Source organism: Megalops cyprinoides, chromosome 5, assembly GCF_013368585.1.
Source record: "Megalops cyprinoides isolate fMegCyp1 chromosome 5, fMegCyp1.pri, whole genome shotgun sequence".
Lineage (NCBI taxonomy): Eukaryota > Metazoa > Chordata > Actinopteri > Elopiformes > Megalopidae > Megalops > Megalops cyprinoides.
The window spans coordinates 24922811-24939813 of record NC_050587.1 but is presented as its reverse complement, the minus strand read 5'-3'; the positions used below and the strand labels follow the sequence as shown (position 1 = coordinate 24939813).

The 17003-nt window shown below is 42.7% G+C and overlaps 2 protein-coding genes across 2 annotated transcripts; both read right to left on the bottom strand.

Annotated features, from left to right (window-relative positions):
* Positions 1 to 3490: 3490 nt before the first annotated feature.
* Positions 3491 to 6512, bottom strand: LOC118778294 (probable palmitoyltransferase ZDHHC12). The gene is made up of 5 exons (XM_036529768.1): positions 6339 to 6512; positions 5784 to 5926; positions 5518 to 5610; positions 4594 to 4760; positions 3491 to 4004 (listed from the first exon to the last, which is right to left on the bottom strand). Exons 1-5 carry the CDS (start codon positions 6433 to 6435, stop codon positions 3689 to 3691), a joined length of 816 nt encoding a protein of 271 aa, XP_036385661.1. The 5' UTR covers positions 6436 to 6512; the 3' UTR covers positions 3491 to 3688.
* A 576-nt stretch (positions 6513 to 7088) lies between these two features.
* uap1l1 (UDP-N-acetylglucosamine pyrophosphorylase 1, like 1) lies at positions 7089 to 13154 on the bottom strand. Its single transcript, XM_036529354.1, has 10 exons — positions 12918 to 13154; positions 12464 to 12779; positions 11967 to 12171; positions 11464 to 11639; positions 10861 to 11033; positions 10491 to 10684; positions 9819 to 9959; positions 9156 to 9341; positions 8764 to 8830; positions 7089 to 7791 (listed from the first exon to the last, which is right to left on the bottom strand). The coding sequence occupies exons 2-10, from the start codon at positions 12750 to 12752 to the stop codon at positions 7705 to 7707; spliced, it is 1518 nt and encodes a 505-aa protein (XP_036385247.1). The 5' UTR covers positions 12753 to 12779; positions 12918 to 13154; the 3' UTR covers positions 7089 to 7704.
* Between the last annotated feature and the right edge of the window lie 3849 nt (positions 13155 to 17003).

The window sequence follows — 17003 nt, the reverse complement described above, 5'->3', positions numbered from 1 at the left end:
CCGAAGTAAATCTGAGACATGATCACAAATCTGAAAGCATTTCTCTGCTGCATTATCTACAGCTGAAAATAGGTTTGTAAAAATGGTACATTGTATTTGTATTTCCATCTACATTGACACGACGAGGAAACATTGTTACGTATCCTGAAAAGCATATGCAGTATCCTTTTTCAAATATGTAAAGTGTATACATACATGTAGTATCAATTGCTAACAGAGTGCAAAAGAGAAATACAATAGCCAACTGGACAAAGAATAAAATGGATATGTCGGCTATAAATTAACATTTTGTAGCCAAATCAGTGGCAGGTGAACTTGATTCAGAAATGACACAAAAACAAACACTTCCATGGATACACTTCAGTCATAAGATTACGTGTGCACGTGTGGATGTGAGCGGACAGAGATATCGCATATGCGATAAGTGAACTGGTAGGTGTGAAATGATCGCTAGGACCTTTAACTAAACGAAATTTTGGAGGGTGTCAAAGTACATTTAAACCTCAAGACATATGGGAAGTAGCCAAAACAGTTAAAACAAGCCAAAACAAGTTTTTAGCATCATTTTAGAACACGTGTAGAAACCTGTATACACTGTCATTCTTCAAAGTGGAGGCAATCACCAGATAAGCCTCTTTACAGAGAAGTAGATCTCAAGCAAATCTGAGGTATGACAAGCAGCAGATATATTTCTTTGCCAGTACTATTTCGCGTACTTATATTGGCGATGGTTAGAGCTGAAAATAAAGCGCTGATGGACTGGGGAGGGAGGGGCGTCTTGCCTTTGTGGTGCTCATGGGGCATATTAGCCCTGAACCCGTTCTTTTGAAACTGAGAACAGTCACGGTCAGTGGGACAGGGTAGTCAGTTCAGTTTAAAAGGCTTTATTGGCACTACAAACATCTCTCTCTGTATCCACTCTCCTCTCCCTCTGTCCCTTTTCCCTCTTTGTCTCCTCTTCTCTCTCTTGATGCCTGTCTATCCCTTTATTTTCCCCCCCTCAGACTCCACCTTCCTTACCCAGAAGGGCACCAACCCCTGCATCCTCTGCTCTCACTTCATCAACAGGCCATGGGGAAGTGTGCTGGCTTTTTTTTTTTTCTATATTTGTGCTAAGGTTCAGTGTATTAACATTGCCATTTTTTGCAATCAGTTATAATGTCACTTCATCCAAATCCAAGAGTTCAACCCAACGGCTGGTGAAAGGGCTGAGAAATGATCTTCCAAATATTTCCAAATTGGCTTACATGCTTTGATTTTTTTTTGATTTGTTTTTGTTTTTCTTTATTTCTTACAAGGTTATCCAGGCCTGCAGGCCTAGCTGTGAAATGGTGCCAGACTATGCTTGCCCCTATTTGCTGAGCATCTCAGAACAGAGAAGTAAAACTCCTGCATATTGTCCTGTGGAGCTCCGTTGAACATGTTTGCATAGATTACCAAGGTGTCTCAAATGGTCGGCACAAGGTAACCTTCTATCAGTTCTATCACACCAGGCCACACAATTAAAATGACCGGAATGCTCTTAATATCTAAAAGCCAGATATGCTTCAGCTATAAAAATATGAAAGCTCTGGTTGAACAAACGGTAACACCCATATATCTTCTTGCTTATGGTGAGCAACAGTCAGAACAAAACTTTCATTTCATGCGATCAAAAGCTTTGTGAAAATCAGCAATTGATATTTTGGCGCTTTCATTTCCTATTTGAAAAGATACAGCGTAGACAGGGCAAACTTGACAAAACTGGTCTTGGGTAAGTTCTGAAACAGCCTCACCACTAAGTGTTTAACTGAATGTGATGAGGTCAACATGGAGTAGTGTAGTCTTTGGGACTTAAAATTGGAGACCTGTGGCGAAACCACAGGTCCTATAAATGTACACTAACTTCACATGTTTTCAAAGACACTTGGAAAAAATGTTGCTGTACATTCACCTTTTTTGAAGTGTGTTTTAGAGGTGCGATTTACCGCTTAAGTGTTGCATGTAACACTGTAAAAGAAAACATACCATCTGGTGAGATGGGTATTTCTTTTGGCCACATGTATACTACTCTTCTGTACTAAAGTCATATGTGAATGTATATTCACATTTTTTATTTAATTGGAAAAGTACAACAGTTGACTAGTTAATCTCAGTTTAACACTTTTCTTCTTAAATATGACAATATAAACAGATCTTTAAATAAATACTGAAGGACACAGAAATATTGCATAAATGATCTTGTTCAATAATGGCATACTTTAAACAGAAATCAGAATTGTAGAAAACTGATAAATTAAGATATAGAGAAAAACTATATTAACCTGACACATTTCATCAAACCGCTCAGGAAGAGACTGGGAGGAAGTGACTAAGACACACTAAGATCAGCCTCAGCTCTGAATAAATATTACAATTATTGCTTATGAATAACATCCCATATAGCCAATATTGCACAAAACATCTAACTATTTAGCTATGTGGGGACACAGTTTCATTGCACACTTTACAAACAGATGATTCTGACATGGTCAACAGTATGACTCAGAATTGTACAAATGTACAGGCCTATCTCATGCGATCTTTACAAAAATGGAAGTACTTCTAAAAAATTGCTCACATTGATATGCATAAAAAAACCCTGTTCATGAAAAGAGACATGTTTTCTTGATCGAAAAACACAAAACGAGATTGTCATCAATCTATGGCGAGGCTTGTCGGTTTCAGAGACTGCAGAGGCTGAGAGATTTGACTACCTCTGCAAAATTGATCACTCTCTCTGTGGTGTTGATCTCATTCTTCCAAACAAACTACACTCCTAGAAAAGAACCAATCACCATACACCTGTGTGCTTTCCCCATCAGGTAGCTGTGATTGTATTTAGACCCTGTTGACTGTGAACTTCAAGACTCATATGTGGATATTTTTTTTGACCCGTAACAGTATCCAGCAAAACAGAGTGGGTCATCTGGTAAAAAAAAAATGTTTATCAAAGAGTAAACTTAAACTGTTAAACTAATTTCATGAATCTGAGTGAACCTCAAAATCACAGTCATACCCAGTAGGGGGCGTGCTTTGATTACTCAAGGGACAAGCCTGCAATCCCTAAGGAGAGGCTAACAGGACACTGAAGATAACATCACATGATCTAACAGAGACCTGAATACGTCTGTTTTACTACTAAAAGATTCAGTCGGGTTCTTGTAACAGTAATTATATTGCTAGCTCTGCACTGTCTACAATAATAGTCTCACGCAAACAGCTAGCACACCACTATCTGATTTTAGATGAGGTTATTTCCACTCATGGCTTGATATGCAGTCTTTGCTTCAAATTACTCTCAGGTGAAAAATACATCTCACCTTTGAGCTTGGATACAGTCTGTTATTCAAAATATGACACCAAATGTTCAATTTGTCATCAAAACCCTTCACATTTTAAAAATGCTTTCGCAACACGGAATCACTATGAGAGTCCATGAGGGAGCCTCTGGTATAGATCTGTGCATGGCGTTACATACTCCTCCCTTTTGCTGTCTTCACTGTCCGGTCAGTAAACGGAATATCAGTGGTGGTACTCTGCCCAATCCTGTCCAATGCTCCATGCCTCACGCCCCTACCTAACCCCCTCAGCTCATAACAGAGAAAAAGGGGGAATGGACCTTGGAATGTGGAGTGGGACTGGGCAGAGGGTGTGAAAGTGGGGAAGACTAGACAGGGTTATGGCCCTCTCGGAAGTACACCTGCTCCCAGACCACAGTCCCCCAGACGCAGAAGAACCCCCAAAGGTTTTGGAGCGCCCCACGGTCAAAGGGGTTCTCGTCAGCGCCGCAGTGCTTGAGGTAGGAGATGCGGGGACGGGACATGAACTCCCAGGTGGTGATGTTGTGGGAGACCAGGTACAGGTGGGAGCCCAGCAGCAGGAGCACCACCACTGTGACCACACCCACCAGGGTGGCGGCGGCCAACAGGATGCCATTCCCCCGCAGCCACAGTTCCCAGGTAGGGGCAGAGCTGAACCCCGACCTGCCAAAGATACAGGAAGTCAAATGTTAGGGGTCACCTTTGAACACTAGATTGACAGTTATTAAGGAACTAAGCTTCAAATTTTACTGGTTTGATCCCCAGGTGGTGCACTATTACCTTACACTTACACAAATGACTTGATAGTGAGATTTCACAAACCCCATAATTGGTAATGATACCATGTGTGACTAGTGATTTTATAATTTGAATCTTTTATTAGAGAATCAATGCTTTCATGTAGAGAACTATAGAGAGCATTCTGATTGGTTCATATGAGCCAGTGATTAACTACATGAAGCCTCACTCTTCTGTCACTGGTTTTGGGTCATCCCCTTGGCAAACTTTGGTTGCACTCTGGTTTATACCCCCTGGTGGGGAGTGTCACACACCAAAGTTCAGCTAAACTTGCTTTACTCAATCCCAGGATCTTAAAATCAGTATTTGTTATGTTGGCAAATTCATGTCCTACTTATGGACATTGGTAACCCTGGTGAAGACTTTTGCACTGTTGTGAAAACAGCAGATCTCCTTGGGTTAAATAAAACAGAACTAGTTCCCCATGTTGGCGAAACACCCACCCTACACTCACCAGGCCATGTAGAGGCCCCAGATCGAAGCCAAAAGCTGGACAGAGAGGTAAAGGATGAACCAGCGATGGTTCCGCTCTCCCACGCAGTTCTCAATCCAAGGGCAGTGGTGGTCATAGCGGCGAACGCAGTGCTGGCAGGTCTGACAGTGCTTGGCTCTCATTGGCTGCTGTGGTAGAGGAGTGGGGGCACAGAGGAAAGAGTGAGGAAGCATCAAGGCTTTACAACATGAATCCCCCTTCCCCTCATACCAATACACAGATCAAAAACATTCTTGCAACACAACAGCTGAGGTTCAGAGGGAGAGATTTATTCAGCTAATTACAATGGGGGATGATTAGATGGCCAGATTAAGAAAACCAGATTTGGAATCTAGACAGGACATCAGGGAACCCCCTCCTACTTGTACTAAATGCCTTGGGAGCTTGTGGGACCACAATGAAAGCCTAGGTGATACACAAACATTCACACATAAACATGGAAAAACAAACAAATGTGTTTCTTGGATAGTTCAGTTAGAAGGGCACCTTTCTTTGCAACCTGCTAGATGGTACTGATTCTTTATCCTTGTCCTGGTCATACCAGCTATAATTTATGGAAGTTTATGTTCCTCTTGAGGAATCCTTCCAACAAGTGTGGTGTGAAACGTGGGAATCCCTCCCACTATCATCTCTGTGCCATTACCTGCAGTGGTGTGTTTGCAAAGCAAGCGTGCTTGCAACATTACATAGCTGGACTTGACCTGTAGATGCGGCGGTAAAGTGCCTTACTCAAGGACAGGACAGGAACCTCCTACCTGGGATTCAAACCCAAGACCAAGAGGTCCTCTGTGTAGCACTCTACCTTTACCAAACCCCACATGCAGCCCCACCTTACACCCTCACAGACACACTGTGTCCCATGGCAGCCAGGTCTGAACCCAGTACCTGTAGCAGGCAATGATCACAGCGCCGATGGCGGAGTGGCTTACAGCTCTGAGCCATCATGTCCTGGTGCTCCTCACCAACGCCCAGGGCGAACTGGGGAAACACAGAAGAGCACATGGTGAGGAACTGCACAGGCGTGAAGGAGGGAGAACTTCAACAGCCAATCAGTTTGTGGGGACTGTCACTGTGTGCAGTGGCTAACAGGTCATTCTTAGCTTTGAGAGGAAGGCTGAGGGCACAGTGCGACACTTCAGAATCTGACTGACCTTGACATCGTTGTCGTCGTCGGAGAGGACGAAGCCCGGGTCCATCAGGGACACCGCAAAGTACAGCAGCACTGACAGCAAGACCAGCAACACGAACAGCACTGGCTGAGCAAGCTCGCCTGTCTCCTCCTGCCTCCTCAGATCTGTCACAAGACACAGGGTGAGACCTGTTTGTCCCTATCGCTCCTTTTTTTTTTTTTTTTTGCAATCTACAGCGCCCTCTACCGTTCAGAGAAACTGGGGCATTTGCACAGAATTGAATTCGGAGAGCCTTCTCGATGTAAGACAGCTTGCTAAAGTTAGAGTCTTTGTGGTCTGTGCAAGCATAAAAATGCACAATTTTGATAACAGGCGCAGTAGTTAAATAATAACGTTTTATCCGACCAAAAATAAGTGATGACTTGATGGCTCAGTAAACCGTTAGGTGACGCCCCTTTCCCTTCGCTATCATTAAGCGAGCACACCAATGTCCATCAATGGGAGGAACTGCAAAGGTAAAATAACACCGGGATGTATTTTACAAGCAAGCATTTCTAAAGAGGCATTCTGACTTACCCGTGTCGTGGAGGAAGAGTATCAGCGTTACGACCCATGTCAAGATAACGTGCGCGGTTCTTACAAGAAATCCGGATCCGAACACATTTTTGAACATCCTAGCATTCTTACACAAATGTATTCTCTTCAACAAAACATATACGTATAATATATGCGCAGTAACATACAAGCGCAGTTCGGTAGACAATTGCCTACAGTTCTTGTTATCTGGTTACATTCCTGTTATTTGATGTGACTTGCTAGGAAGCCATAGGCTAGCTAACAGCCCTAACCTAGCCCCCGGGTATTTTCCAAGCTACCATACCGCAGGAACACCTGAAAACCACAGATCTCTGGAAAATTATGCAAACGCGTCAGTTCTTCTCTGATGAATTCGTCTCGATGTATTTCAGTTATACAATAACAGCGGCTCATTCCAGGGGTCTTGGTTTCGCCATAAGAAGCTTGTTTATGTTGCTGTCCAGCTCCGCCGTTGGTCGACCCATAATTTCTATTGGTCAAGATCATTCACGTGGTGTGTGAAAGAATGGGAACCTCAGTCGGATCAATTTAATGTCATGCCAAATCCACAGGGTGGCAGTGTTTACATTCTCTCCACATACACCGCAGCGGAGCCCTTTCCTCTATTTAAGTTTTTCATGACCCAGGTCTTCCATACAAAATCCTCCCACATTATCACACGCTCAAACAATCATAAAATTTATTGATTAAAAAAAATTATAGATGAACAGCATACTTGTGCATATGATTTCTGGTCCAGTATCAGATAACTACTTGTCGACAATTTTCAGCAAAACCTATGATCATTCAGAAGCATACCTTTACTCTTGAAGAAGTCACATAGGTAAAAACAGTATAGTGTCATGTACTGTAAACTACCGGTAATCTGTCTGAAACAATGAAAGAGAAATGATATATCTATCAAAGAATGTAATAAAAAGTTTTATCAAAATATATGTTGAGTATAGTCATAAAAAACTGGTCACCGTTTTATTTCAGAAAATACAGTACTTGAAATGTTTTGGTCAAGATCAGGAAAATCAATCACTCTAGAACATGAGCCTTTTCCCCCCAAAGACTGCAAGCCCTGGAACATGAAATTATGTGAACCTCTTGCTTATGATTAATTTTTTAGATGTACAGCTGTCCTTGGAGAGGGGAATTTGAATGTCTGTATCCTCAAGCATTTTATGTATGCACTTTTGCAGAATCATCAATCCAAAACTGTTACAGACTGAGAAAATGGAAACTTTCTTACATTGTTGAAAACATGTAATTAAATAACACTCATACAAAAGGCACCATTTTCAAAATTCCCTTATTTTAAACATTGCTCTGTCGTTGCAGGTACTGGGGAGACTGGGGGCTACTGCCGTGGGAGAATTTTGGGCCACGTTTCGTCCAGGATGATGGGTGACGTCACTGCCTTGTCTTTCAGCGGCGGTTCCAGTCCCTGGAGAGAGGGAGAGAGGGAGAGAGAGGGAGAGAGTGAGAGAGGGAGAGGGAGAGAGAGAGAGAGAGAGAGAGAGAGGGAGAGGGAGAGGGAGAGGGAGAGGGAGAGGGAGAGGGAGAGGAAGAGGGAGAGGGAGAGGGAGAGAGAGGGAGAGGGAGAGAGTGAGGAACTGGAGCGGCAGTTGTGCTTGAGGGCATCGTGCTGTGCTAAACACGTGCCGCACAATTACTGACTTTTATGTCATCCAACCAAAACGCAGGTGTCCTGATTCAATGCAACTTACATAATGTGCGTAAAAAGCTGGACAATTACTGAAGTGATTCAGATAAAGGACCTTTCTCAGGGGTATGAGCAGCAGTGTCTCAAGTTGGGGGGGGGGGGGGGGGGGGGGGTCAAACCTGAAACCTTCATGTTACAAGCGCAGCTCCTTAACCACTACCCCACGCTGCTTCCCTATGTGCACAGTATGCTCCGGGGACCAGGGAACAAAAACAGGGCTTAGTCCTCAGGGAAGTCAGACACAACACAGCACACATAATGTCTATGCTTTGCAACAATGTATGTACGATCCACTGTAGCCGCTCCTGTCATCTTTGATTTCCTGAAATGTGTAGAGTAAAATGTGAAGAGTAAAATGAGCGTTTTCAATCTCACTGCTATGGCACCTTGTCCTTACACAACACATTTTAGCAAGTACTACATTGCTGCATAACATTGGACCTTTCAGTGACCGGCAAAATCTTGATTGGCAAAGAAATGCTGACAGTTTCATTTAAAGAATTCAACAGAATTACTCACACGAAGGTTATCTAGATAAACACTATTTTTGGTCTTTGCAGAAAGTGAAGAGCTTTTTTGTGTGGGTGGAACAAAAGACACAATGAGGTGCCAATACAATGTTTGTTTTCTACAATGTGTACATTGTGAGAGGCAAAACCCTTCCCCCACCCCCTCCAGCCACCAAAGTCTAACCTCTCCAAAGTAGGAGACGAGTGGAGAAATCTCACACACTGCAGGTGGGTCCTCATCACATGCCATCCTACAGAAACAGGACCAATTGATTAAAGGCCAAAAAGCAGGACCACAAGCACACAAGCACAGTCAAATATTGGTTGTGTAATATGTATAAAACATTACCATGATCACAACCTCCCCAAGAACAATACTTTGAAAGCAGTTAACCTGTACTTTCACAACTTTTCATACAATGAATTACATATTACAGATGTCACAGAGTCAAATTAACACTTAAGAGTCATTTCAGAAATCATGACAATGTGTTTCAGCCAATGTGCTACATGCATGGAGCAAGTGATGCAGTCAGCGCAGTTTCTACAACAACGCGGCCTGTCCCGCTCGCTCACCGGGGTTTGGGTGGAATGGTCACCCCCTGGCTGTCCCGAAATTGCGCCCCTGCAGCCAGAGCCCAGCGGTAGTGCTGTGCCAGCAGGGAGCGTCGTGCTGTCGTGGGGGTATCAAGGGGTGCCCCATCTGCGTTCTTCAATGGAGAGAACTCCTCCTCTCTCAAAACTTCAAACGCTACGAAGTTCCTGTCCACAAAAGAGATAAGAACTATCTGCTTGTTCAGGAACATCACTTGACAGTAGGCACCAAGTAGATCCACCTATCTTTATATAATATGGATGATATAATGTCATCATCTATGTCTACCATCAGCCCATCCCCAGGTTATACAGAGCAGCTGAGCTGTGCAGAATCTGCTCTTAGATGATACTCCTGAATAAGCAGTCTGTACTATTTTCTGCTCTATGCAGTGCCTTACACTCTTTACTTCAGGACATGTGACCAATCAGGCGATGAGAGACGAGTTCAAAACACCTGATTATGCAGTCATTTTACAGGCGAGGATGTTATTAACCACATCCAGGATAGAGCCTGTCTGCTTTGTGTTTGACCTCAAATAAAGTGGACAGCTTGTGTAAATGCAGAGTAAGGGCAGAGCAGTAAAATGAGGAGGCAGAGGCAACAGATAAGGGCCTCTCCCAGGTGAGGTTGATGAACATTACCTTGAAAACTGGAAGACGTCAAAGACAAACTTCTCCATCTTGATCCCGTTCGGCTTCGTGGGCTTCACATGGTTGCCCTCCTGGTCGATGAAGGGGACCTTCTTTAAGGCCACATGCTGCTTCAGCTGTCCATGATACTTCCTGAGAGGAGGTGGCCAACAAAAAAACAACTATGAGTGACACCTTCCCTGTACACACTGCGCCAGACTAACTCTACTGCGTTTCCCATGACAACACTTCAGGAACCTGAGCAACTGAAGCTTCTCCACATTTGTGTGCCTCTTAGCCATTTTATGTGTGAATAATATCTTATCCAGGCAGTGCTGGACCATAGAACTGTGTAATTCACTACCCACCTGGGTGACTCTGGGCAGGCATATATGCATGGATGCATCAGTTGCAGTGGACATGTGTGTACCACAACTACACGTGTCTCAGAGCCTCAGGGCTATTAAGTGCAGTCATGTATGCTGCCATATGCATGCACATATACATGTTATTCTAAATGTAGTCATGAACACAGTGCAGCTGTATAAGACTGTAAGGAACTATAGATACAGTCATATGCGCAGGTGGTTCTAAGTACAGTCACATGACAATTTGTGCAGGCAGTTCCTAGTACAACCACATGTGCATGTGACCTCATGATGTGCAGTTGCAGGGCTCACTCACTGTGCCACGGCCTTCAGGAAGTCCAGGGTGAAGAAGTGGTTGCAGATATTGCCGGCGCTATAGACCAGGTGCCCCCCTGGTCCGCGGAGCTCGGCTGTTTCCGGCAGGATCTCACTGTACTCCACCACCTGGTACACCCCATCTACCTGGCAAACCACGCCCACCGGCTCCGAGGGATACGCCTTCTCCACCACCTGAGCCAACCGAGAGGAGTGGGAGGGGTAAACAGTCACCAAACAGCATGGTGACTGCACCCATATACAGACACAAATATGCATGTGCACGCACACACACACACATACGCATGTGTGTGCGCACACACACATAAACAGAGTTATAGCTTTAGAATTTATGTCTTGACATCAGATACCTTTGCACCGCAGTCTGCCCCTTTCCTCACGCAGAATCCTATGAAGATGGGGTCAGCCATTTTGACCAATATGTTGTCGACACAGTAGACATGCAAGAACTGCACTCCCCTGCTTTCCATGTCCTCTAGGATGCGATTGTCCGCTAGGGCGCGATATAGGCCGCCATTTCCATCTGATAAACAGAGGATCAGAAGCACACAACCACATGTTTAAAATAAAGGAGTACTATACAGGACTAAACATTTAGAACCTTCATTATTTATGACTTTGTACAAATATTTAAAAGAAAATAAGGCTCTACAATGACTACTGAGTAGTAAGATCACTGATGGTTTTAAACAAGGTTGGCTGCAGCTATGCTGTGCAACTATGGCAACAGTGCTGGGTGATGACTAAATTACTGAAGTTGAAACCAAAAGATTGCAGGTTTAAACCCCTGCTGGAGTATTGCTGTTTACCTGTGCACAAGGCACATAACCTGATAATGGTGTGATGTGATATGAAATATCCATCTGTATAAATGGATAAAAACATAAGCTATGTGAGTCACGGTGGAAAGAACATCTTTTAAGCACAATAATTATAACCCTTTAATGGCTGACCTGGGGCCATGGCTATTTTGCCCTTTTGTTCCAGAATGACCTTTCCATCAAAAGACACAGCTGGGATCATCCTTTGCTCAAACATGATGATGTTTGTTGGCTCCAGGTTGAAGTAATTGTTCTCCTTGAAGAACTTCTCTGTAGGCTCCAGGGTAAATTCACTGGTCATTATATACCTGTGACAGAAGACAAGGAGCAGTCAGATTCAGACTGAGCCATGCTAAGTGACAAGAAGATGATTTTCAAAAACTTCAGATCAAACATTTAGCCTTCTCCCTCTCCTGGCTGTAAGGTAAACCCTGTGTGAGGGGGTGGCTATGTCCAACACAAGTTGTATATTGATTCAAGAAGGGCATAGTTTTAAACAAGTGGATTTAGGACTGCACAGAAGTGTTGAATCCGAATCATCAAAACTAACGTCGTGGTGCAGCTTCTAAATTGCGCTTGGGTTTTTGCACGTCATTGTGACTATCGGAATTCTTTTCACCCCTGAAGCGTCTTACCATGGCACAATGCACTCGCAGCCGCGTTTCTTAGCCGTCAGCTCCTGAACTTTCCGAATGCGCTCGGCCTGAATCTGGTAAAGGGTCTTTCCGCTCGGTAGACCCACGTTGTACATCCCTTTAGGGTACGGCACGCCGAGACGAGTCCCCTGACCCCCAGCCAGGAGCAACACCGCCACCTTGTTCTGAGAAATCTGCAGAAAACCTTCAATATTGCAAGGAGAACGTGAACCGTGAGGCACCGAGAGAACCAGATTAACCTTTGGCTTTGCTGTAAAAGACTGAGCAGCTTCAGAGAGACAACATTCGAGTATTAACCAAGGAGGTTTACTTGTCTTTGCAAGCGCTTATTGATTATCTTGATTGACAGGTTCCGCGAATTGACTGAATTCAGAATCCTTATAAACTTGCACGCGTAGTCTAGATAGCTATTTAATACTACTGTAGTTGATGAAAACTGTGAAACAAAACTGAAACAAAACTAATATCCACAGTACCTTCATTTTCCCAGTCATTCAGAGTACTTTGGTCGCTTCTCTTGACGCTGCCGATGAATTCTGGCGGAACAGGCTCCATCCGTTGGTCTAGCCGATCTTGCGGACCGGAGTGGCCGCTTGCTGCCTCCACCGCACCTCGGCAGTGATCGCGTACTTCCTCCGGGTCTAACTGAGACAACTCGGCCAGAAACCGACTTCTCTCCTCCTGGTCTAGCTCAGACCAAAACTGCAGAAGGTGGGACTGCCCCGCCAGCTCCAAACGGGCTCTTGCTTCTTCAAGCGTTAGCATTTTGAGGTGCTGCACGCTGTAATGTATCTGAAGGTAATTGTACAGTTACCTTGTTACAAGGACCGCTACTTTCCCACTTGTTTACAACGTAGAAACAAAACATTTAGCTAAGTAAGTTTAGGTTTAAATCTCAAATGCTGTCAAGTACAGTGAAATTACTCTCACCTTATGGATTCCTTTGTTCCGCTTAGATCGTGAGGTGTAACTCGTGACTACCGACACTGAGTATAATAAAGACGAATCTGTCTTGTGATGAAATTGGAGCTGGCTAAGCAAACATCGGCAAGCTGAACCGCAGCTCCACCCGGCCAATACAACCCGACAGATTCCGCCTTAAGGAAAGGGGATGTAAATTGCTTAAAGGCGTTTTGTGCGAGACATTTCCATTGTGATCTGCAAACCACAAAGTATGGTAGGCTACTGACAAAAATAATCACTTCCCATACAGAGGTCAGGTGGTCGGTGCCAGAGCATGTGAGACTTCCTTCACCCGACGCAAAATGCTTCTTCAGTGTGAAGCCTTTTTCACAGCTGTTACTGCCCTCTATACGTTTTTTACATTGATAATTAAAACTATCTTGGTGGATACAACTAATATTTGCATTACACAACAGAAAACATTAGGTTTTAACACTTATTCTGGTTTACATAGTGAAGAGTTAAGTACACATATTTGTTTATTCTTGACGCATCAGTTCTGTACAAAACATGTAAAGTCCATTTATGAGGCCAGGTTGTGAATGCATCTGTTATTCACACTGCGGACAGTAGCCTACTTCACCAACTTAGCTAGCTGCATATACCTCTATAACTGTGCAGCGCCCCCTACCGAAGACAGGGAATACCCTGTGAAGAGGGTTGTTTCATCCCGCAGTCGCGAAGGGAACCGTGTTGTGTAAAATGTTACTTGACCAAAACTCAAACATTTCACCAGATTATTTACCTTGGACTAGAGTCTGGAAAGGCTCAGTGGGAGAGTAAGTAAATGACAGGCAATGAAAAGAGCAAATGTTTATTACACAAGAGATCTCAGATACACTGACAAGCTTATTATTCTCAAAAATCAAACTGCAAACAGGTGTGGAATGGGCACAAAATGTACATATGCACAAAAAACACTCTGTAATAAGTCTCTATTTTGAAATATGCTCTCAAAGCAAAACAGCCCTATAACACACATGGACATAGAAATAAAAATAATAAAACCTGCTTACAAAAAACATTGCAAAAAATTGTACATATCAGTTTAAACAGTAAATGCTGGCATATGTATATGCAATAATTATCTATGTGGCACATGAACAATACCCTAATAAATGTGATCACAAACTTAGTAATACATAACAATTACAATCAATACTATACATAATAAATACAATAGCTGTAAAAATGCATACTAAATCCATTATAGATACTACTAAAATAAATGATTGTAATGCCTATATAGTAATCATCTTATACTAAGTGAGGAATTGGCATAACAATCGCAAATGTTTCTGTAGCCATTTGGAGGAAATATTAAATAATTTTACTTTATTTCTGTGTAGTTACTAATAACAGAATTTAGCATATATGAATGTAGCTACTAATATTGAGTGCTGCATAAGCATTTTCTGTGGGAAAAAAAAGATTACATCCTTTCGAATGGGTCTTCAGAATTCCTAAGATCTACTCAGACCTCCAGAATTCTGCCACCCACCCTCATATCCCTGTGACAGAGGAAACCTCTTCTTTCATTGGCACTGGGGGAGGGTTGCTGTTTCCAGGCAGGGGGCGCAGATAGCGTTGCACCATAATCAGCAGGATATCAGTCCCAAGCTCCAGAAACTCCATCAGCGTGCAGACAGAGCACCCCAACCACAAACCCATCAGCCCTCCTACATTGGAGAACAGGTCCACGGCCTGGGAAGATATACACACATGTAAATAGAAGCACACAAGTTAATGGATGCATGCATGCACATACACACATGCATCCACACACACAAACGCACACACACAGAGGCAAATGCAATGCATGCATTTACACAAACACACAGACACAAATGCACATGCAAACACGTACTGTGTGGAGCTATGTGGGGATAGAAGGGGGGTGGGACACACACAGCATCATGGGAATGCACGGGATTGGCATTCATTTTATTTATTTGATTACTGGGAACTTTTATACAGCTTCCATTTTTACATAGTGTCCTTTGAAGTTAGCCTGTAAAGATTCCTATTTGATAATCGCTTTCATCACATTATATGTCCATACCAGAACCACATAGCTATAGCCTATTTTCTGGTGGTGTAGAAACTGCCAATCAAAGCTGAGCAATTGTGTGCCAAGGAGAGAGCCAGTGTGAAAACCACATTTGACTACAATGGATGGTATTTTTTAATCCAGCAAAAATGGCCCATTGGTATGGAAGGCATGTGTTGCAGTTTTGATATTGTACAGAAGAAATTCAGGTACAGTCCTTCCAATGACTCAAAGGTAAAAAGAATACTGGCAGAAATGTACATGGCACAGGTTCAGCGAGAGATGTAGCTTTTTGAGTGGGAGTGAAGGGTTTAATACAAATCACATTAGAATTTTTTTTGACAAAGTTTCATCTCAGGTACCTTTTTATGCCATGTGACTGCCTTGCAAATGCAGAGATGGGATATCCTGTGCTGCTATTTTCAAAACAGAATATTTTCCCTGTAAAGAAGCTCTGATGATTTTTTTCTTGGGCTGGCAAGACCACTGTGTGGCTCACCTTGAGCTGATCATGAAATAATCCATGTTTGTTGTGACATACAATTTGCACATCTCAAAATATATAGGATATGTATATATTGGAAATGTATTTGTTTGCATACACTGTCCAACATAAAACATAACCATGGAAAAAATAAAATCTTACATAAATTCATACATTAATGATCAAGTCCAGAATTTATGAAGATGCCGAAGTAATGAAAATGAGGACTTCTATAATTTCATCATTTACAAACAGATTACTTTGAGGTCAGCCTGCATCTAGGCCATTGTATATTTAAAATTTTCAGCTGTCAAATATATGATGTTCTACTTTCACAGTCACCATATTTGCTTTTCATAAAAGGCTTTGTCCATCCAACACCTCTGTTATGCTACCCACCTTGATCGAGGGCTCCTCTGAGATGTATTGGTAGCTTAGTTTCTGGTAATACACCACAACCTTCACCAGGTCATTTCTGTGGAGGAAACAGGAAATCCTGCTGAAAAAGACAATCTGGCAAACAGCTGCGCCTTAACCAGAGATCCAGTTACAATAACATGCCAAAGGACCAGACTTAAGGATATTTTGGTATAAGCATCCACATTTGAACCTTAATATGAATTACATTTCACTAGAGGCATTGCATTACTTATTTCCTCATCTGGGCAGACTTTCAGATGCTGCTGGTGCTATTTGAATGTTTACATCTAGTCTATGTCCCTTTACTGGGTCCTCAAGGATACAAGTTTTGCACAATTTTCACACAACAGAAGAGTTGCATTTAGACTTTGAACCCCTAACCCTGATATTTGAAGTCCAGTACTGTCACTCCTGCACCACAGACTGTTCAGTACAAACCGTATGAACTGGGGCCGGTCTTCTGTATGATCCAGCTGATGCCCCTTCTCTCTCAGAACAGTGGCAAAGTTGTCCTGGAATAACAGGAGAAAGAGACTCTTAGTGAAGGCTTTTATTTTGACACATGGTAACATTCATGGCAATGCATATTAGTCTGGACTGTTACACATTCTGTGAATTTTGAGGCACTCAGCCCTGTTCAGTATGGTACATAGTGATATGATAGTGTCTTTTCTCAAATATCATGAAAGTACGCAGTTTATTTTTCATGATCAAAGCATTGTGATTGGGTTTATGTTGGTTTCTCTCTGAGATCAGTTATTTGGTAAAATTAATTATACTTTTCGTCAATGATTCCTGTAAGCATGTGGACACTGTATGCAATACCAAAAAACTGGAACCAAGACGTTAGTTTTTTTAGCATAGATAGCAAGATGTTATAATTGTGATACAAAACTGAGATTTTCTCAAAGCATTCAAACATTATGTACAGTATTACCAAAGCAGCAAATATCAATATCTGAAAGTAATTTGATCATCAGTACTGTCCAAAGTGAAAGCTAGCATGAAAGCTCAAAGCTTCAAGCACCACTCATCAACAATCAGCAGAAACATTCTAGTCACTTTCTTTCTATGCGCAGGACACTCACTAAGAAGGTGG

Excerpts from the sequence above, each read along its gene's own strand:
- LOC118778294 (XM_036529768.1), bottom strand. The coding sequence starts at position 6,435 with ATGTTCAAAAATGTGTTCGGATCCGGATTTCTTGTAAGAACCGCGCAC. Across the intron at positions 5,927-6,338 it reads ACTCTTCCTCCACGACACGG|ATCTGAGGAGGCAGGAGGAG; the intron begins GTAAGTCAGAAT and ends GTCTTGTGACAG. Across the intron at positions 5,611-5,783 it reads ACGACGACAACGATGTCAAG|TTCGCCCTGGGCGTTGGTGA; the intron begins GTCAGTCAGATT and ends GTGTTTCCCCAG.
- uap1l1 (XM_036529354.1), bottom strand. The coding sequence starts at position 12,752 with ATGCTAACGCTTGAAGAAGCAAGAGCCCGTTTGGAGCTGGCGGGGCAG. Across the intron at positions 11,640-11,966 it reads TGCGAGTGCATTGTGCCATG|GTATATAATGACCAGTGAAT; the intron begins GTAAGACGCTTC and ends CTTCTGTCACAG. Across the intron at positions 11,034-11,463 it reads CAAAATAGCCATGGCCCCAG|ATGGAAATGGCGGCCTATAT; the intron begins GTCAGCCATTAA and ends TCTGTTTATCAG.